The 22,434-nt window shown below is 47.6% G+C and overlaps 1 protein-coding gene across 1 annotated transcript in view; it reads right to left on the bottom strand.

Moving 5' to 3' along the window:
• Positions 1-222: 222 nt before the first annotated feature.
• The window catches only part of ATP7A (ATPase copper transporting alpha), a 94,872-nt gene continuing 72,660 nt past the window's right edge, over positions 223-22,434 (bottom strand). The window contains exons 17-22 of the mRNA XM_038748138.1: positions 18,421-18,567; positions 15,391-15,533; positions 11,725-11,928; positions 9,556-9,673; positions 8,833-8,935; positions 223-1,108 (exon numbers count right to left, since the gene is read on the bottom strand). Coding sequence (XP_038604066.1) covers positions 832-1,108; positions 8,833-8,935; positions 9,556-9,673; positions 11,725-11,928; positions 15,391-15,533; positions 18,421-18,567 — 992 coding nt within the window. The 3' untranslated portion in view covers positions 223-831. The remainder of the gene's footprint in view (positions 1,109-8,832; positions 8,936-9,555; positions 9,674-11,724; positions 11,929-15,390; positions 15,534-18,420; positions 18,568-22,434) is intronic.

Below are 22,434 nucleotides of genomic sequence, written 5' to 3'. Positions count from 1 at the left end.
ACTAGGCCACTCCGCTTCTCATGTTCTACGGGAAACCCAGGCTGAAATGCCTTGGTCTCACAGACTGCGGTCATGGAGCTTTGCTGAAGCCACTGGGAACTCTTGGGAGCTGGTCTCGGAGGAGGGGATGGTGTCGGCGAGGAGGGGCCGGGAAGAGAAACCACAAACCCACCAGACTCCCTGGGGCTCCGGGAAGCAACATCAAGAAGGGCAAGCATTGAGTAAGCGCTCAATAAATATCATTGATAAAAATGAAATGAACCATCACCCAAACCCAACCATCTGAAGGAACTGAAAATGTTTTACCCTGCTAAATGAGAGGGGAAACACGGGAGGACTCGAAAAAGTCAATCACCAGGAGATTCAGGAGAATTCCGGAAAGATTCCCGAAACAAAGGCACATCTGCTCTCCAACGGGTAGCCCTCGCTGCTTTCTGCCATTCCTTCTCATGGAAACCTTGGCCCGGGTGGCTTGGCTTCCAGCTACCCGGCCCAGATGAGCCCGGGTCCTCGAAAGGGTTCTGTTTTCGGCTTTTTTTTTTTTGGTTTCTTGTGAAATATAAAAAGAGAAGTTTCGCGGGCTAGCCGAGTAGCCCCGCTTCCAAACTGCCCACGTAGGCTCGTGTAAACCTTGCGGTGGGCGAGGAGGACCAGGAGGCCGTTTCCAACGGAGACCACCGAGCTTCGGAGTTCGCCTCCGGGCAAGGAGTGTTATCGTCCTGGGTTGCTGAGAACCCACGCGCCGTCCTCCCCCGACCCCACCGTCCCGGAGGGCAGAGGTGACGTCCTGAAGGCCGCTTCAGTGCAGAGAAGAATTCTGGTCCAGCCCGTTCACAAATTAGTGTCCTCCTCCTCCCTCAAGTCTCCCACCAGGAGCGAATGTTTGTCAGGCTCGCCGAGGACGACGCTGCTCAGCGACCGTTTATCGGAGAGCAGCGAGTTGATGGAGGCGCGGCTGTAGTTGACTATCCGGTCCAGCACGCTCAGGTTGGGGGCGTCTCTCGAGGCGTCGTCGATCCCCACGTGGACGCTGATTTCCGAGGGGCTCTTCTGTCCCAGTTGGCGGTGGGCCCGCAGTTCGTAGTTTTCATACGTTGGTTTCCTGTAACTGGAGGCAATCGACGATGCGGTTTAGTCGGAGAGGGTGAAACGCGGGCGAAAAGGATTAGGGCAACGTATTTGTGCTTCGTTAAGGTGGTCAATAAAAACTGTAAATTAAATGCCTCGTGGAGCAGCCACGAAATTTCTCCCCCCCGCCCGCTGCCTCTCTCCTTGAATTAAAAATATAGAAGTCCTTTCTCAGTGCTTTTGGAGAAAGGTGTAGAACCTAAAAGGTAATAGCAATAACAATAAAAATAGTGTATTTGTTAAGCACTTACTATGTGCCAAGCGCTACACTAAGCACTCAGAGAGACACAAGATCATCATCAATCGTATTTATTGAGCGCTTACTACGTGCAGAGCATCAGGTTGGACACAGTCCCTGCCCACAGTCTTAGGAGGAAGGAGAATAGGTATCGAATCATTATTTTACAGATGAGGATACCGAGGCACATGGTGAATGACTTGCCCAAAGTCACGCAGCAGGCAACGGGCAGAGTCGGGATTAGAACCCAGGTTCTCCAACTCCCAGGCCCGTGGTCTTTCCGCTACGCCCCGCTGCTTTAAATTTCAGGGCATTCAACCATTCCAGCCCGACTATACGTCCAGTAGAATCGAGTAAACTCTGAGGTTCCTAGCCAACAGATGGCCAGTGGCCAAGTTCGAACCGGGCCCAAAATCAGTCTTGATTTCCGAAGTTTAAGCCCCCAAACGCACACCGATGACTCGGATGGGCTCAGCTCCCTGACTTTGGCAATTACAGGGTCGGCTGCAATGCTCCCGCGTTGGCTGCGGTCTGTTTCGGGCCACACTGACTGGGATTTCGGACGAGGGGATTGCGTTCTCCGGCGAGGTGTCGAACTGGGCGATATGGGGTGGGGAGCGGGGTGCGGACGAGGGTCAGAGGTGGGGTTTGCCTGATTATCTCTGTTGCTGAGTTGTACTTTCCAAATGCGTAGGACAGTGCTCTGCACACAGTAAGCGCTCAATCCAGGAGGCCTTCCAGACTGAGCCCCTTCCTTCCTCTCCCCCTCGTCCCCCTCTCCATCCCCCCATCTTACCTCCTTCCCTTCCCCACAGCACCTGTATATATGTATATATGGTTGTACATATTTATTACTCTATCTATTTATTTATTTATTTATTTATTTTGCTTGTACATTTCTATCCTATTTATTTTATTTTGTTGGTATGTTTGGTTCTGTTCTCTGTCTCCCCCTTTTAGACTGTGAGCCCACTGTTGGGTAGGGACTGTCTCTATGTGTTGCCAATTTGTACTTCCCAAGCGCTTAGTACAGTGCTCTGCACACAGTAAGCGCTCAATAAATACGATTGATTGCTTGATTGATTGTACTTTCCAAACGCTTAGTACAGTGCTCTGCACACAGTAAGCGCTCAATCCAGGAGGCCTTCCCAGACTGAGCCCCTTCCTTCCTCTCCCCCTCGTCCCCCTCTCCTTCCCCCCCATCTTACCTCCTTCCCTTCCCCACAGCACCTGTATATATGTATATATGGTTGTACATATTTTTTACTCTATTTATTTATTTATTTATTTATTTTATTTGTACATATCTATTCTATTTATTTTGTTAGTATGTTTGGTTTTGTTCTCTGTCTCCCCCTTTTAGACTGTGAGCCCACTGTTGGGTAGGGACTGTCTCTCTATGTTGCCAATTTGTACTTCCCAAGCGCTTAGTACAGTGCTCTGCACATAGTAAGCGCTCAATAAATACAATAAATACGATTGATGATGATTAACGGTTGCAGTCCGGGCAGTCCAGTGCCTCTCCTCTCACTCGGCCTGCGCTCTAAGAACTACCACGCCACGGCCCCGGGGGAGGCAGTGGTGGAGACAGGGTTGCCGCCCGCCCCAGTTTTGCCAGGATAATTCACTTTCGGAGGGGCCGGGCCAGGAAAATCTGTAGAACTTCCCAGAGTTTTCTAGACGGTGAGCCCACTGTTGGATAGGGACTGTCTCTATATGTTGCCAATTTGTACTTCCCAAGCGCTTAGTATAGTGCTCTGCACATAGTAAGCGCTCAATAAATACGATTGATGATGATGAGGAGGAGTTTTCAGTGGTCCGTTCTGTTTTTTTTTTGTCAGCTCCCTAAAGGCACATTTCTCGGGGAGAACCACAGCCAAGTAGGTGATAACCTTGGGGGGTGGCCTCGGGTGGGAGTTGACAACCGATAATAGAAAATTCAGAGCCACTAAAGGACGAGGAGCGGCCTGGCCAAATGGGTAGAGCTCAGATCCGGGAATCAGAAGGCCCTGAGTTCGAACTCGGGACCTTGGGCAAGTCGCTTCATGCCCCTGGGCCTCACTGACCTCACCTGGAAAATGGGAATGAAGGCTGTGAGCCCCACGGGGGACACAGTCCTACCTAATTTGCTTGTAGCTCAGTGGAAAGAGCCCGGGCTTTGGAGTCAGAGGTCATGGGTTCGAGTCCCGGCTCTGCCACATGTCTGCTGTGTGACCTTGGGCAAGTCACTTAACTTCTCGGAGCCTCAGTGACCTCATCTGTAACATGGGGATGATGACTGTAAGCCCCACGTGGGACAACCTGATCACCTTGTATCCCCCCCCCAGTGCTTAGAACAGTGCTTTGCACATAGTAAGAACTTAAATGCCATCATCATTATTATTATTATTATTGTATTCACCCCAACGCTTAGTTCAGTGCCTGGCACGTAGTAAGTGCTTAACCAATACCACCACTGTTGTTACTATTATCATTATTATTAATAAAATAGAAGCAGCGTGGCTTGAATCAATCAATCGTATTTACTGAGCACTTACTGTGTGCAGAGCACTGTACTAAGTGCTTGGGAAGTACAAGTCGGCAACACATAGAGACAGTCCCTACCCAACAGCGGGCTCACAGTCTAGAAGAGCGAGCCCGGGCTTTGGAGTCAGAGGTTGTGGGTTCAAATCCTGGCTCCGCCGCTTGTCAGCTGTGTGACTCTGGGCAAGTCGCTTCACTTCTCTGTGCCTCAGTTCCCTCATCTGGAAAATGGGGGTGAAGACGGTGCGCCCATGTTGCCAACTTGTACTTCCCAAGCGCTTAGTACATTCATTCATTCAATCGTATTTCTTGAGCACTGACTGTGTGCAGAGCCCTGTACTAAGTACAGATTGAGTGATGACCTGATCACCTTGTAACCTCCCCAGCGCTTAGAACAGTGCCTGGTACATAGTAAGTGCTTAATAAATGCCATTATTATTATTATTAAAAGAATCTGTGATGTGAGAGGTGGCTGGTAGCAGAATCTTTACTCCCCTTAGTCCTTGTTGTCAAGTGTCCCCGCCGGGAGGAATTTGTTTCAGCTGTGGAAGAGGAGACTGAAGGAGAGGCTATTTTGAGAGGAAATGACTCTGGCGTTTTGTGTCAGTGGTAGCAGCGGGGGTGAGCTGAGATGGACGCCTGAAGCGTCTCAGGGGGGACTGAGATGGACGCCTGAAGTGCCACGGAGGGTGAGCTGCTGGCAAATTCCAGGGCGGGTTCTGGTTCCCTTTGGCCTGTGAGCCCACCGTTGGGTAGGGACCGTCTCTATATGTTGCCAACTTGTACTTCCCAAGCGCTTAGTACAGTGCTCTGCACACCGTAAGCGCTCAATAAATACGATTGATTAACAGATGACATAATTCGCACTCTCCCCACTACGCTGTGAGCCCACTGTTGGGTAGGGACTGTCTCTATATGTTGCCAACTTGTACTTCCCAAAGCGCTTAGTACGGTGCTCTGCACACCGTAAGCGTTCAATAAATATGATTGATTGATTGATTAACAGATGACATAATTCACACTCTCCCCACTAGGCTGTGAGCCCACTGTTGGGTAGGGACTGTCTCTAAATGTTGCCAACTTGTACTTCCCAAGCGCTTAGTACAGTGCTCTGCACACCGTAAGCGTTCAATAAATATGATTGATTGATTGATTAACAGATGACATAATTCACACTCTCCCCACTAGGCTGTGAGCCCACTGTTGGGTAGGGACTGTCTCTAAATGTTGCCAACTTGTACTTCCCAAGCGCTTAGTACAGTGCTCTGCACACCGTAAGCGTTCAATAAATATGATTGATTGATTGATTAACAGATGACATAATTCACACTCTCCCCACTAGGCTGTGAGCCCACTGTTGGGTAGGGACTGTCTCTATATGTTGCCAACTTGTACTTCCCAAGCGCTTAGTCCAGTGCTCTGCACACAGTAAGCGCTCAATAAATACGATTGATTGATTGATTAACAGATGAGATAATTCGCACTCTCCCCACTAGGCTGTGAGCCCACTGTTGGGTAGGGACCGTCTCTATATGTTGCCAACTTGTACTTCCCAAGCGCTCAGTACAGTGCTCTGCACACAGTAAGCGCTCAATAAATACGATTGATTGATTGATTTGGCCGGAAACTTTGACCACATTGGCCCGGGGCTCCCTCCATCTGCGGGTTTGGGTGCCAAGGCCAGGCTCTGTCTGGTCTCACCTGTCTTGCCGCAGACCCCTCGCTCACACAGCGTGGCTCAGTGGGAAGAGCCCGGGCTTTGGAGTCAGAGGTCATGGGTTCCAATCCCAGCTCCGCCACTTGTCAGCTGTGTGACTTTGGGCAAGTCACTTCACTTCTCTAGGCCTCAGTTCCCTCAGCTGGAAAATGGGATTAAGACTGGGAGCCCACCGTGGGACAACCTGATCACCTTGTAACCTTCTCAGCGTTTGGAACAGTGCTTTGCACATAGTAAGCGCTTAATAAATGCCATTATTATTATTATTATTATCCTGCCTCTGGCCTGGAGTGCCGTCCCTCCTCAAATCCAACAGACAGTTACTTTGCACATAGTAAGCGCTTAATAAATGCCATTATTATTATTGTTATTTCTCCCACTCCCCCTTCAAAGCCCGATTGAAGGCACATCTCCTCAGAAAGCCTTCCCTGACTAAGAACCCCCTCTTTCTTCTTCTCCCACTCCCTCTGCATCACCCCAACTTGCTCCCTTTGTCCTTCCCCCAGCTTAACCCCCCAGCACTCATGTAATAATGATAATAATTAATAATTATTATGGTATTTGTCAAGCACTTATTAAGTGCGAAGCACTGTTCTAAGAGCCGGGAGGGATACAAGGTGATCACGTTGCCCCACGTGGGGCTCACAGCCTTAATCCCCGTTTTACAGATGAGGTAACTGAGGCACAGTGAAGTGAAGTGGCATGCTCAAGGTCACACTTCTAACAAGTGGCGGAGCGGGGATTCGAACCCGTGACCTCTGACTCCCAACCCCGGGCTTTTTCCACTGATCCAAGATGCTGTAATGCACATAACTGTAACTCATTTATTTTTATTGATGTCTGTCTCCCCCATCTAGACTGTGAGCTCATTGTGGGCAGGAAATGTGTCTGTTTATTGTCGTACTGTACTCTTCCAAGCTAGTACAGTGCTCTGCACACAGTAAACACCCAAAAATACAACTGAATGAATGAATGAGCCAAAGGAATTTTCTACTAAAAACACCTTTTCCGCCCAGCAAGGAAGAAAACACCCCTCTGGCAAACACCTGGGATGTCTTTCCATCCTCATCCTCCTCCGCCCAAAACCACACGCTTTTCTTCCTGGGTCCCCTGAGCGTACAAAGACCTCACCTGCTGCCAGGGATTCCTCGGAAGCCCATTGTGGGCAGGAATGTGTCTGTTTGTTACTATATAGTACTCTCCCAAGTGCTTAGTACAGGGCTTTGCACACAGTAAGCGCTCAATACTTAATACTTAATGATGGCATTTGTTAAGCGCTTACTATGTGCAGAGCACTGGGCAAGCCGCTTCACTTCTCTGTGCCTCGGTTCCCTCATCTGGAAAATGGGGGTGAAGACGGTGCGCCCATGTTGCCAACTTGTACTTCCCAAGCGCTTAGTACATTCATTCATTCAATCGTATTGCAGAGCACTGTGTGCAGAGCACTGTTCTAAGTGCTGAGCACTGTTCTAAGCGCTCAATAAATGCGACTGAATGAATGCCTGAACTGGCCAGCCCAAAGAGGCACAGCCAGGCCGCAGGAGAACACCCTTTAGATGACTAGCCAAACCTAATAATAATAATAATTGTGGTATTTGTTGAGTGCTTACCATGCACTAGGCACTGTGCTAACCACTGGGGTGGAGAACTGGGGTGCTTAGTACAGTGCTCTGCACACAGTAAGCGCTCAATAAATACGATTGAATGAATGGGGTGGATACAAGCAAATCGGGCTGGGCAACGTCCCTGTCCCACGTGGGGCTCACACTCTCAATCACCATATTCCCGATGAAGTTACTGAGGTACAGAGAAGCGACTTGCCCAAGGTCACACAGCAGACAATAATAATAATTTTGGTATTTGTTACGCACTTACTATGTGCAAAGCACTGTTCTAAGCGCTAGGGGAATACAAGGTGATCAGGTTGCCCCACACGGGGCTCACAGTCTTCACTGCCATTTTACAGATGAGGTAACTGAGGCCCAGAGAAGTTAAGTGGCTTGCCCAAAGTCACCCAGCTGACAGCTGGCGGAGCCAGGATTAGAACCCATGACCTCTGACTCCAAAGCCCGGGCGGCTCTTTCCACTGAGCCACGCTGCTTCTCATAATGGCATTTATTAAGCGCTTACTATGTGCAAAGCCCTGTTCTAAGCGCTGGGGAGGATACAAGGTGATCAGGTTGTCCCGCGGGGGGCTCACAGTCTTAATCCCCCATTTTCCAGATGAGGTAATTGAGGCACAGAGAAGTGAAGTGACTTGCCCAAAGTCACCCAGCTGACAATTGGCGGAGCCGGGATGGGAACCCGTGACCCCTGACTCCAAAGCCCGTGTTCTTTCCACCGAGCCACGCCAGAGCCGGGATTGGAACCCACGACCTTCTGACTCCCAATCAATCAATCGTATTTATTGAGCGCTTACTGTGTGCAGAGCACTGGACTAAGCGCTTGGGAAGTACAAGTGCAAAACCCAGAACTGAGCGACTACGAGAGGACAGGGAGGAGGGGGGAGGAAAGAAGGCTCCCAGTGTTGCCAACTTGTACTTCCCAAGCGCTTAGTACGGCGCTCTGCACCCAGTAAGCGCTCAGTAAATACGATTGATGATGATGATGATGAAGGCTGGGGCAGGATTCAGTCTCTGAGGCTCAAAAAATCAGATTCCTACCCCATCCCCTGCCTCCTTTAGAAGCCCCCTGGCTTCCGCTGTATATATGTATATATGGTTGTACATATTTATTACTCTATTTATTTATGTATTTATTTATTTATTTATTTTACTTGTACATTTCTATCCTATTTATTTTATTTTGTTGGTATGTTTGGTTCTGTTCTCTGTCTCCCCCTTTTAGACTGTGAGCCCACTGTTGGGTAGGGACTGTCTCTATGTGTTGCCAATTTGTACTTCCCAAGCGCTTAGTACAGTGCTCTGCACATAGTAAGCGCTCAATAAATACGATTGATTGATTGATTCCACTGCCCACATCCTACTTGCCATTTCCCACAAAGCTCAATCAATCCATCAATCAGTCGTATTTATTGAGCACTTACTGTGTGCAGAGCACTGTACTAAGCGCTTGGGAAGTACAAGTTGGCAACAAAAGCTCCACGATCGCCACGGCCCAATGGATATCCCGCTAATAGGGATGGGGGGTTTAGGTTTTCCTGGGTCGGAGACTAAATAGGCACATTTGGGGAGGTTGCCGGGGGGGAGAAATCTCATTTACTCACAGTTTAAGCAGCAGAGAAGAGAGCACGACGGAAACGGAAGAAGCAGCCATGGCGGCTGACCCCATCCAGGGCTGCAAAACCAAGCCAACTGGCATAAAGACACCTGGAAAAAAAACCATCTGCGATGACCACAAGTCAAGCAACACCGGCACCGTTACAAAAAGCACGGAAAACATCCACTCAAAGTGGCCTCGGAAAGAGAACGGCCTCAATCGAACGGCAGTATCGGCTGAGCGCTTACTGTGTGCAGATCGCTGTACTAAGTGCTTGGAAGGGTACACAGTTGGTAGCCTCTTGACTCCTTGCCCACATTTCTTCCCCCCAGCCTCGAAGCTTAAATGGGACTAAGTGAAAAAGTAGCACGGAAGATATCGCGGGGAGACAGAGGGGTGGAAAAGGAGAGGAAAAAGAAGACGGAGAAAGAACGAGGGGGTTGGCGCGGGGGTGTGAAAATGGGTTTGTGCGTTTGTGGGTGGGTTGGGGGGTGTCTGAGCGTTTCTCACCTTGGGCAGGTCTAACATATCAAGAATGATTTTTGAGGGTCCTTTTGTCCTTCCTCTTGACCTTCACGGTGGACTTCAAGCGCTTAGTCCAGTGCTCTGCACACAGTAAGCGCTCAATCAATACGATTGATGATGATGACTTGGGCCTCTCGTTGTCTACCGCCCACACGACCGAACCCAAGAACCCCGGCATTCGCTCAAACCCCGAGCAGTCGCTTACCGGCAGCTATCGGGACCCCGACCAGATTGTAAATCAGGGCAAAGATGAAATTGATTTGGATTCTTCTGACCGTCTTCCTCGACAGGTCGATGCTTGCCACGACGTCCAGGAGGTCATTCTGCCGAAGGAAGAGTTCACGGGACGGCAGTGAGAGGGATCCGACCCGGGGGGAGGCGAGGGGGCACTGATTCACACGCCACAGGGAATGTGTGTATGGAAAATCCGGGATCGAATCCCTGAGGCCTCCTGAAATTGAAGGCTTGGCACCCCAATTTGGGCTCTGGGATCCTTTAACAGGTGGGGGGAAATGGGGCGCACCCTGGCCTGAACTCTTGACTCCCTAACTCCGGGAGTCCAAACCAGTCAACCTAGAAGCCAGCCCGCGAGTGCGTCATTTAGAGACTCCCCGGAAGCCAGCTGGGTTAGAAAATCAATCAATCAATCGTATTGATTGAGCGCTTACTGTGTGCAGAGCACTGGACTAAGCGCTTGGGAAGTACAAGTTGGCAACATATAGCGACGGTCATCATCATCAATCGTATTTATTGAGCGCTTACTGTGTGCACAGCACTGTACTAAGAGCTTGGGAAGTACAAGAACAGTGCTTTGCACATAGTAAGCACTTAATCAATCAATCAATCGTATTTAATAATCGTATTTAATATTTAATAAATGCCATCATTATTATTATTATTATTACAAGTTGGCAACATATAGAGACAGTCCCTAACCCAACAGTGGGCTCACAGTCTAAAAGGGGGAGACTGAGAACCAAACCAAACGCACTAACAAAATAAAATAAATAGAATAGATAGGTACAAGTAAAATAAATAACTAGAGTAATAAGGGGTGTCCTAGAATGGCAGCTCCCTGTGGGTAGGGAATGTGTCTGTTATATTGTTATGCTGTACTCTCCCAAGTGCTTAGTACAGTGCTCCGCACACAATAAGCGCGTAGTGTAGCGGACAGAGCACAGGCTTTGGAGTCCCCCGGCTCCTCCACTCGTCGGCTTTGTGGACTTGGGCACTTCGCTCCTCTGTGCCTCAGTTCCCTCGTCTGTGAAATGAGGGTACTTCCCAAGCGCTTAGTACAGTGCTCTGCGCACAGTAAGCGCTCAATAAATACGATTGATGATGATGATGATGATGATTAAGACCGTGAGCCCCTTGCAGGACAGGGACTGTGTCTAATCCGATCTGCTTGTTTCCATCCCAGCGCTTAATACGGTGCCTGGCAGAAAGTAAGTGCTCAACAGAAGCAGCGTGGCTCAGTGGAAAGAGCCCGGGCTTTGGAATCAGAGGTCACGGGTTCGAATTCCGGCTCCGCCACATCATCATCCTCATCAATCGTATTTATTGAGCGCTTACTATGTGCAGAGCACTGCACTGAGTGCTTGGGAAGTACCAATTGGCAACACGTAGGGACAGTCCCTACCCAACAGTGAGCTCACAGTCTAAAAGGGGGATCACAGCCTAAAAGGGGGAGGCGTGTCTGCTGTGTGACCTTGGGCAAGTCACTTAACTTCTCTGAGCCTCAGTCACCTCGGCTGTAAAACGGGGATTAAGACTGTGAACCTGATCGCTCTGTACCCCCCCCCAGCGCTCAGAACAGTGCTTTGCGCATAGTAAGCGCTTAACAAATGCCACCATTATTATTATTAACAAATACCACCATTATTATTATTACTGCATTATTAGTAATTGTAATGAATATAATTGTATATATTCACTAGTATATCATTATTATTATATTATAATTAGTATAATGTAATAATATATAATATAACATATAACATACAATATATAATATAATATATGTAATATAATAATATTACTCAGTAGTATATTATTATATCATAATTAGTATAATGTAATAACATATAACATATAACATACAATATATAATATAATATATAATAATATTACTCACTAGTACATTATTATATCATAATTAGTATAATATAATAATGTATAATATAATATATAATATAATATAACAATGTAATATGATATTATTATTAATGAATATAATTGACTGACTAACTGCCTGACAGAAGAGACGTTAACAGGCTGACCCGGAGCCCTTGATGGCTCTGGGGATGCCACCACCGGCCTGGGGTCGGGGGGTCTACCCCTCCCTGAAACCCCCAGGGCCGAACCCGGGACTCACCCTGATCAAAACCACGTCAGCAGCCTCGATGGCCACGTCCGTGCCGGTGCCGATGGCGATCCCGACGTTGGCCATCGCCAGGGCCGGGGAATCATTGATCCCGTCTCCCACCATGGCTACGCGTTTCCCCTCCTCCTGCAGCTGCTTCACTTTGGCCACCTTGTGGGACGGCAGGACTTCGGCGAACACTTTGGTTATGCCGACCTGCCCGGGGTGGAGCAAAAAAGACAAAAGACAAAAGACAAAATCAATCAATCGTATTTATTGAGCGCTTACTGCGTGCAGAGCACTGGACTAAGCGCTTGGGAAGTCCAAGTTGGCAACATATAGAGACAGTCCCTACCCAACAGTGGGCTCACAGTCTAAAAATCGACTTTGAAACTTCCAATCCCACCCTCCAAAGGCCCCACGCCTGTCCGCTCTGCTCGTGAGCAGCATGGCTCGGTGGAAAAAGCCCGGGTATCCACCCTAGTGCTTAGTATAGTGCCTTGCACATAGTAAGCGCTTAATAAATACCACAAGTATTATTATTTTTAAGCAAACCTATCAGGCTGGATACAGTCCATGTCCCGCGTGGGGCTCACAGTCGTAACACCCATTTTACGCAGGAGGTAACTGAAGCCCAGGGAAGCCAAGTGAGGTGCCCAAGGTCACCCAGCAATAATGGCGGTGGAACTGGGATTCGAACCCAGGTCCTCTGTCCCCCAGGCCTGTGTTCTTTCCACTAGGCCACACTGCACTGTTGGGTAGGGACTGTCTCTATATGTTGCCAATTTGTACTTCCCAGGCGCTTAGTACAGTGCTCTGCACATAGTAAGCGCTCAATAAATACGATTGATGATGATGATTTGGACGTGAGATGGGGGAGGGCTGAGTCAGAGGTCATGGGTTCAAATCCCAGCTCCGCCAATTGTCAGCTGTGTGACTTTGGGCAAGTCACTTCACTTCTCTGTGCCTCAGGTCCCTCATCTGTAAAATGGGGATGAAGACTGTGAGCCCCCCGAGGGACAACCTGATCACCTTGTAACCTCCCCAGCGCTTAGGACAGTGCTTTGCACATAGTAAGCGCTTAATAAATACCATTATTATTATTATTATATGTACTGGGCTTCCTCAAAGCAGCGAGGGCTAGTGGGTAGAGCATAGATCTGAGAGTCAGAAGGTTGTGGGTTCTAGTCCTGGCTCTGCCACTTGTCTGCTGTGTGCCCTTGGGCAAGTCACTTCACATCTCTGGGCCTCAGTGACCTCTTCTGTAAAATGGAGATTGAGGCTGTGAGCCCCCCACGGGACAGAGACTGTGGCCAACTTGATTTACTTGTATCCACACCAGCGCTTAGCAAATACCACGCAGAGAAGCAGCATGGTTTAGTGGAAAGAGCACGGGTTTGAGAGTCAGAGGTCACGGGTTCGAATCCCGGCTCCGCCATGTGTCAGCAGCTTTGTGACTTTGGGCAAGTCACTCAACGTCTCTGTGCCTCAGCTCCCTCATCGGTAAAATGGGGATTAAGACTGTGAGCCCCACATGGGACGACCTGATAACCTTGTATCTATCCCAGCGCTTAGAACAGCGCTCGGCACATAGTAAGCGCTTAACAGATGCCATTTAATTATTTAATTATTTATTTATTTTACTTGTACATATCTATTCTATTTATTTTATTTTGTTAGTATGTTTGGTTTTGTCTCCCCCTTTTAGACTGTGAGCCCACTGCTGGGTAGGGACTGTCTCTATATGTTGCCAATTTGTACTTCCCAAGCGCTTAGTACAGTGCTCTGCACACAGTAAGCGCTCAGTAAATACGATTGATGATGATGATGATTTAAAAAATATATCACAATTATTATTATTCCGCCCTACTTTGGGACCCGACCCATAAGAAGGCCGGGCTTGGTGACCTATTTTCCGCTACTTTGGGCATAACAGGGGCAGGGGACTGCAATCCAGCCCTCCCCCATCTCACAACCAAATGATGGGCGAGAAGCAGTGTGGCCTAGTGGAAAGAACACAGGCCTGGGGGACAGAGGACCTGGGTTCGAATCCCAGTTCCGCCGCCATTATTGCTGGGTGACCTTGGGCACATCACTTGGCTTCCCTGGGCTTCAGTTATCTCCTGTGTAAAATGGGTGTTACGACTGTGAGCCCCACGTGGGACATGGACTATATCCAACCTGACAGGTTTGCATAAAAATAATACTACTTATGGTATTTATTAAGCGCTTACTATGTGCAAGGCACTGTACTAAGCGCCGGGGTGGATACAAGCAAATCGGATTGGACACAGTCCCTGTCCCACGTGCGGCTCACAGTCTCCATCCTCATTTCACAAACGAGGGATCTGAGGCACAGAGAAGTGAAGTGACTTGCCCAAGTTCGCATTCATTCATTCAATCGTATTTATTGAGCGCTTACTGCGTGCAGAGCACTGTACTAGGCGCTTGGGAAGTACAAGTTGGCAACATATAGAGACGGTCCCTACCCAACAACGGGCTCACAGTCTAGAAGGGGGAGACAGACAACAAAACAAAACAAGAGGCAGAGTTAGGATTAGAACCCATGACCTTCTGCTACTCAAGCGCTTAATAATAATAATAATAGACTCCTTCTAGACTGTGAGCCCACTGTTGGGTAGGGACTGTCTCTATATGTTGCCAACTTGTACTTCCCAAGCGCTTAGTACAGTGCTCTGCACACAGTAAGCGCTCAATAAATACAATTGATTGATTGAATAATAATAATGATGGTATTTGTTAAGCGCTTACTATTTGCAAAGCACTGTTCTAAGCGCTGGGGAGGTTACAAGATGATCAGGTTGTCCCGGGCTGGGGGCTCACAGTTTTAATCCCCATTTTACAGATGAGGGAACTGAGCCACACAGAAGTGACTTGCCCAAATTGGCAGAGCCGGGATTTGAACCTAGACTGTGAGCCCACTGTTGGGTACGGGCTGTCTCTCTATGTTGCCAACCTGTACTTCCTAAGCGCTTAGTCCAGTGCTCTGCACACAGTAAGCGCTCAATAAATACGATTGATGATGATGATGACCTCTGACTCCAAAGCCCGTGCTCTTTCCACTGAGCCACACTGATTAAGACAGCGCCTAGTGTACAGAAGGTGGTTAAATACCGTTAAGGTGCTTTGCACATAGCAAGCGCTTAATAAATAAATGCCATTATTATTATTAAGGGGGGGGAAAAAGAATGGATGCAACCTCCCACCCGTAGGCCAAAGTAAAGCCTTAGACCTGTTCAGCGCTTAGAACAGTGCTTTGCACGTAGGAGACCTTCCCAGACTGAGCCCCTTCCTTCCTCTCCCCCCTGTCTCCCTCTCCATCCCCCCCATCTTACCTCCTTCCCTTCCCCACAGCACCTGTATATATGTTTGTACATATTTTTTTTACTCTATTTTATTTGTACATATCTATTCTATTTATTTTATTTTGTTAGTACGTTTGGTTTGGTTCTCTGTCTCCCCCTTTTAGACTGTGAGCCCACTGTTGGGTAGGGACTGTCTCTATAGGTTGCCAACTTGGACTTCCCAAGCGCTAAGTACAGTGCTCTGCACATAGTAAGCGCTCAATAAATACGATGGATGATGATGATAGTAAGCGCTTAATAAATGCCATAAAGAAAAAAACCAAACCCAGGCACAAAGGAAGAGGGGGCTCACCTGGGAAGCGATCGATCTGGCTGTTTTGCTGTTGTCGCCAGTCATCAGAACCACTTCCAAGCCCATGGCCTTCAGCGTGTGGACGGCAAGCTCCGCTTCGGGTTTCACCGTGTCAGCAATGGCTAGCAGCCCGCACAAGGTGCCTGAAAGAAGGGTCAGGGAAGAGCGCGCTTGGGACATTTGGGACAGTGCTCTGCACATAGTAAGCGCTCAATAAATACGATTGATGACATTTGGTGCTGCTCAGGTCGCAAGTCAGCAGCGTTGCTGTGGGACGAAGAGCAAGCGCCCTTTACCTCCCGCCTAGGACAGCGCTCTGCATGCAGGAAGCGCTCAATAAATCCCCCCCCCCACTGAACCCTCCCTTCATTTCTCACTGCTGGGGTTTACTGAGCACCTAGTGGGGGGACAGTGTCGTCATCATCATCATCAATCGTACTGATTGAGCGCTTGGGAAGTACAAGTTGGCAACATATAGAGACGGCCCCTACCCCACAGTGGGCTCACAGTCTAAAAGTATCACATTAGAACGGTGCTTTGCACATAGTAAGCACTTAATAAATGCCATTATTGTTATTAATCAATCAATCAATCGTATTTATTGAGCGCTTACTGTGTGCAGAGCACTGGACTAAGCGCTTGGGAAGTCCAAGTTAGCAACACGTAGAGACGGTCCCTACCCAACAGCGGGCTCACAGTCTAAAAGGGGGAGACAGAGAACAAAACCAAACATACTAACAAAATAAAATAAATAGAATAGATATGTACAGGTAAAATAAATGAATAGTGTAATAAATATGTACAAACATATATACAGGTATACATATATAATATAATATAATACATATATAATATTATTATTATCATCAATCGTATTTATTGAGCGCTTACTATGTGCCGAGCACTGTATTATAGGCATTAATATATAAGGGCATTATATTCTGCCCTTGCAAACAGGGAAGAGAAGGACAAGAGTCCACCCTGGTCCTTAAGGAATCGGCAGTATCAAGGATTATCACCCCGGGGTCAGAAGGAGCTGGGTTCGAATCCCGGCTCTGCCACGTGTCCGCTGGGTGACCTCGGGCCAGTCGCTCCACTTCTCGGGGCCTCGCTTCCCTCATCTGGAAAATGGGGGTTAGGACTGTGAGCCCTCTGTGAGACCGGGACTGTGTCCCACCTGATTACCTTGTATTCTACCCCAGCGCTTAGAACGGCGCCTGTAGGCGCCGAACAAGTAGCATTATCAACTTGTACTTCCCAAGCGCTTAGTACAGTGCTCTGCACACAGTAAGCGCTCAATAAATACGATTGATTGATTGATTATCTAGTGGACGAAGAAAAGACCTCGGAGGGTGGGGTGCAAGGGTCAGCTCTCAGGACAGTAAACGGCCGAGGATGAAGACGAAAGAAATCGGGTTAAGGAATCGCTTCTCCTCCTGCCTACGGAAAGGTGCTGAGCAGCTGCTTTCGGGGCACTATAAATAGCGCTTTATCAAGACCTCCATATAAAGAACTTTCTACGCTGGAAAAAACTGCTGATGAAAGCTCTGCAGGTTAAACAGTGTGGGGCTTTAAAGAACTGGGGGACCAGAACCGTGGCTAATTACCATTCATTCATTTGTATTTATTGAGCATATACTGTGTGCAAAGCACTATACAAAGCGCTTGGGAGAGTACGATACAGCAACACTGACACATTCCCCCACATCACTTATGTACGTACCTGTAATTTTATCAATCAATCGTATTTATTGAGTGCTTACTGTGTGCAGAGCACTGTATTAAGCGAATTTTATTTACTTGTGTTGATGGATGTGCACATTCTAGTCTGTAAACTCACCGTGGGTACCGAATGTGATTGTTTATTGCTGTATTGGACTTTCCCAAGTGCTTAGTAAAATGTTCTGCACACAGTAAGCGCTCAATAAACATGACTGAATGGATGAGCTCTGTGCAACCGCTCCAGTGCTTAGTGTGGAGCTTGGCACATAGTCAACGCTTAATAAATACTATTCCTACTAATGAGTCCTACACTGAAGGGTTTTATTTGCCCCTTCCTTCCTCTCCCGCTCTCCATCCCCCCATCTTACCTCCTTCCCTTCCCCACAGCACCTGTATATATGTTTGTACATATTTCTTACTCTATTTATTTATTTTACTTGTACATATCTATTCTATTTATTTTATTTTGTTAGTATGTTTGGCTTTGTTCTCTGTCTCCCCCTTTTAGACTGTGAGCCCACTCTTGGGTAGACACTGTCTCTATATGTTGCCAACGTGGACTTCCCAAGTGCTTAGTACAGTGCTCTGCACATAGTGAGCGCTCAATAAATACGATTGAGGATGATGATGACTCCATCTCACCGAGAATTTATAGAATGCTCCTATGGGACTCTGAGACCTAGCCGAGGATGATTTATAGAGCTTCATTTCACCCACATTCCTCCCAGCCAAAAGGTTTCCCCGGTCGAGGCCCAGGTTCTGGAAGGCGATGAGCCAACTGTATCACTTGAATCTTTTGATCGAGGACTGTTTGGATCGGCAGAACCAATCTCTTCATCATCATCATCATCATCAATCGTATTTATTGAGCGCTTACTGTGTGCACAGCACTGTACTAAGCGCTTGGGCAGTACAAATTGGCAACATATAGAGACAGTCCCTGCCCAACAATGGGCTCTAAAAGGGGGAGACAAAGAACAAAACCAAACATACTAACAAAATAAATAGAATAGATATGTACAAGTAAAATAGAGTAATAAATATGTACAAACATATATACAGGTGCTGTGGGGAAGGGAAGGAGGTAAGATGGGGGGGATGGAGAGGGGGACGAGGGGGAGAGGAGGGAAGGGGCTCAGTCTGGGAAGGCCTCCTGGAGGAGGTGAGCTCTCGTTGCTCTGCCTAGACGGGGTGCCTGACGTTGCTCCTCGTGCATCCGAGGGGCTCAGAAGGTCGTCTAAAGGTGAGGGCCGGGGACGCCAGCTCTCCGGGTGCCCTGCCCGAGCCAACGGCCGAGGGCCACCTCACCCTCGATGGCCACCAGGATCGCCGTCCGCCCTTTCCTCTCGTGCTCCATCATCGCGCTGTCCACCTCGTTCTTGACCACGAGCCCATTCCTGTTCATCCACTCCCGGTTCCCGATGAGGACCGCGAACTTCTGAGGATGCAGGGAAGCTAAGAGACCAAAATAACAAGAGTTATAATTATTATGGTGCTTAGTAAGCGTTTGCCATGTGCGAGGCGCTGTGCGGTTTGCTGACGGAAGCAATTATGACTTTTCAGGACAACCTGAGATTCATGTTGCTTAATGATCAATTGTAGAAGATCTCCTATGTTAAACCCAATTTTCACATATTATCCGTTTAACTTTTTAAATGGAGTCTGCTTAACCTTTGGATTGATCATTCTATTAACTTCACAGATGGTGAGTCTTTTGAGGGACATTCAGTCATGTTTATTGAGCGCTTACTGTGTGCAGAACATTGTACTAAGCACTTGGGAAAGTCCAATACAGCAATAAACAGTCACATTCGGTGCCCACAGTGAGTTTACAGACTAGAATGTGCACATCCATCAATACAAGTAAATAAAATTTGCTTAGTACAGTGCTAAATTTGAGTGTCTAATCTGTTCTTGTATACTCTCTCCCAGCGCTTAGTACAGTGCTCTGCACACATTAAGCGCTTATTTAATACGACTACCACCACCCTAAATAAAGGAAGGTGACCGTAATAGTTACGGCATTGAACCGTTAGGTAGAGGAATAAGTCTTTTACATCATTTGCAAATGCTAGAGAGGAGAACTACTCTCAGAGAAACACTACTATTATTATTATTCACATTGTTCTGTGTAAATCATTAAGAGAAGCAGAGTGGTTCAGTGGAAAGAGCCCGGGCTTTGGAGTCAGAGGTCATGGGTTCGAGTTCCGGCTCCGCCACGTCTGCGGTGCGACCTTGGGCCAGTCACTTAACTTCTCTGAGCCTCAGTTCCCTCATCTGTAAAATGGGAATTAAGACTGTGAGCCCCACGTGAGACAACCTGATCACTTTGCATCCCCCCACAGCGCTTAGAACAGTGCTTTGCACATAGTAAGCTCTTAACAAATGCCAACATTATTATTATTATTACTAAGCCCTGGGTTGGATACAGGCAAATTGGGTTGGGCACAGGCCCTGTCCCACGTGAGGCTCGGCCTCAAGCCCCGTTTTAGAGATGAGGCAACTGAGGCCCAGAGAAGGGAAGTAACTTGCCCGAGGTCACCAAGCAGACAAGTGGCAGGGTCAGGATTAGAACCCATGACCTTCTGACTCCCAGGCTGGTGGTCTATCCACTACGTGGTTTCGGCACGGTGGACGTGGTTTGAAGAGCCCAGAGAGGCCTACATTTGCTCATGTCTGTGCGACACCCATCATCATCATCATCAATCGTATTTATTGGGCTCTTACTGTGTGCAGAGCACTGTACTAAGCGCTTGGGAAGTACAAGTTGGCAACATATAGAGACAGTCCCTACCCAACAGTGGGCTCACAGTCTACACAGTCACACCCACTTCGGTTTGCATTCAGTTATGAGGATGATGATGATGGCTCTTGGTAAGCACTTACCACGTGCCAAACACTGTACTAAACACTGAGGTCGATCCAAGATAATTAGGCTGGACACAGTCCCTGCCTCTCATGGAGATCACAGTCTGAGGGGGAAGGAGAACAGGTCCTGAATCCCGAATTTTCGGATGAGGTCGCTAAGGCCCAGAGAAGGGAAGTGACTTGCCCCAGACCACACAGCAGGCTAGGAGCGGAGGCACAATTACTCATTCATTCAGTTGTATTTACTGAGCGCTTACTGCGTGCAGAGCACTGCACTAAGCGCCTGGGAAGTACAAATCGGCAAAATAGAGAGACGGCCCCTACCCGACAACGGGCTCACAGTCTAGAAGTGGGAAGACAGACAACTAAACAAAACACGATTAGAACTCAGCTCCTCTGATTCCCAGGCACATGCTCTTTCCACTAATAACTGTGGTATTTTTTAAGCGCTTACTACGTGCCAAGCACTGTAATAAGCGCTGGGGAAGATACGGGATAATTAGGTCCTACATAGGGATCACGGTCTAAATAGGAGGGAGACCGGGAATTGAACCCCCATTTTGCAGATGAGGGAACTGAGAGAAGTGCAGTGACTTGCTCCATGTCACACAGCAGGCCAGTGGCAGAGCCAGGATTGGAACCCAGGTCCTCTGACTCCCAGGGTGACGCTCTTTCTACCGATTCAGGATGCTGCAGAATTATGGCTTTGGAATGGCCATTTGACCGATAAACTAGCGTAATGTCAAATGCTGGGAGGCAATAATGCGGAGGAGGATAGTGAGGCTCAACAAGCAGAGACAGTCGGATAAAGGCAGTTCCATCCCTCCTCAATTACTCCCGGAGGTTCCCTCCGAAGCCCTACAGTTGCCTGGGAAATTATCTCTAGCGTCTGTCTCGTCATTCATTCATTCATTCAATCGTATTTATTGAGCGCTTACTGTGTGCAGAGCACTGTACTAAGCACTTGGGAAGTACAAGTCGGCAACATATAGAGACGGTTCCTACCCAACAGCGGGCTCACAGTCTAGAAGGGGGAGATGGACCACAGGACAAAACATGGAGACAGGTGTCAAAATCATCAGAACAAATAAAATTAAAGATATGCACATCATTAACAAAATAAAAATAGTAAATCAATCATCAATCGTATTTATTGAGCGCTTACTATGTGCACAGCACTGTACTAAGCACTTGGGAAGTACAAGTCGGCAACATATAGAGACGGTTCCTACCCAACAGCGGGCTCACAGTCTAGAAGGGGGAGACGGACCACAGGACAAAACATGGAGACAGGTGTCAAAATCATCAGAACAAATAAAATTAAAGATATGCACATCATTAACAAAATAAAAATAGTAAATCAATCATCAATCGTATTTATTGAGCGCTTACTATGTGCAGAGCACTGTACTAAGCACTTGGGAAGTACAAGTCGGCAACATATAGAGACGGTTCCTACCCAACAGCGGGCTCACAGTCTAGAAGGGGGAGACGGACCACAGGACAAAACATGGAGACAGGTGTCAAAATCATCAGAACAAATAAAATTAAAGATATGCACATCATTAACAAAATAAAAATAGTAAATCAATCATCAATCGTATTTATTGAGCGCTTACTATGTGCAGAGCACTGTACTAAGCGCTTGGGAAGTACAAGTCGGCAACATATAGAGACGGTTCCTACCCAACAGCGGGCTCACAGTCTAGAAGGGGGAGACGGACCACAGGACAAAACATGGAGACAGGTGTCAAAATCATCAGAACAAATAAAATTAAAGATATGCACATCATTAACAAAATAAAAATAGTAAATCAATCATCAATCGTATTTATTGAGCGCTTACTATGTGCAGAGCACTGTACTAAGCGCTTGGGAAGTACAAATTGGCAACATATAGAGACAGTCCCTACCCAGCATTGGGCTCACAGTCTAAAAGGGGGAGTACAGTAAATCTGTACTAAATGTTTTCCAATGGCTGTTAAGACCGTCCAAATATTTCCTAACGTAGCGTTGCGATGACCCAGCCGAGAGGAAAAAGCCTCAATTGTATTTTCAACACAGTCTTATAGATGTCTCTCAAATATCTGATGCAGAAGGAAATATTTGATACCACCAGCACCTGAATCTTCCTTGTCCCATAGCAGGGCATTGGAGGATTTCACTGTTTGGAGAAAGTCTTGTAGACAGATAACCTCTACCTTGTCGTGGTATTAATGAACGACAGAGACTCTGGAACTGGTCTCCCACTGTTCTAGACTGTGAGCCCACTGTTGGGTAGGGACCGTCTCTATATGTTGCCAACTTGGACTTCCCAAGCGCTTAGTACAGTGCTCTGCACACAGTAAGTGCTCAATAAATACGACTGATTGATTGATTGGCCTGAGATTCTGAGATAAGCCACACCTGGGATCTCCAGCTTTCTCTCCCGGACAGCCCCACAGCACTGATGTA

Source organism: Tachyglossus aculeatus, chromosome 6, assembly GCF_015852505.1.
Source record: "Tachyglossus aculeatus isolate mTacAcu1 chromosome 6, mTacAcu1.pri, whole genome shotgun sequence".
NCBI lineage: Eukaryota > Metazoa > Chordata > Mammalia > Monotremata > Tachyglossidae > Tachyglossus > Tachyglossus aculeatus.
The sequence above is the reverse complement of the archived record's forward strand: the minus strand, read 5'-3'. Positions and strand labels throughout refer to the sequence as shown.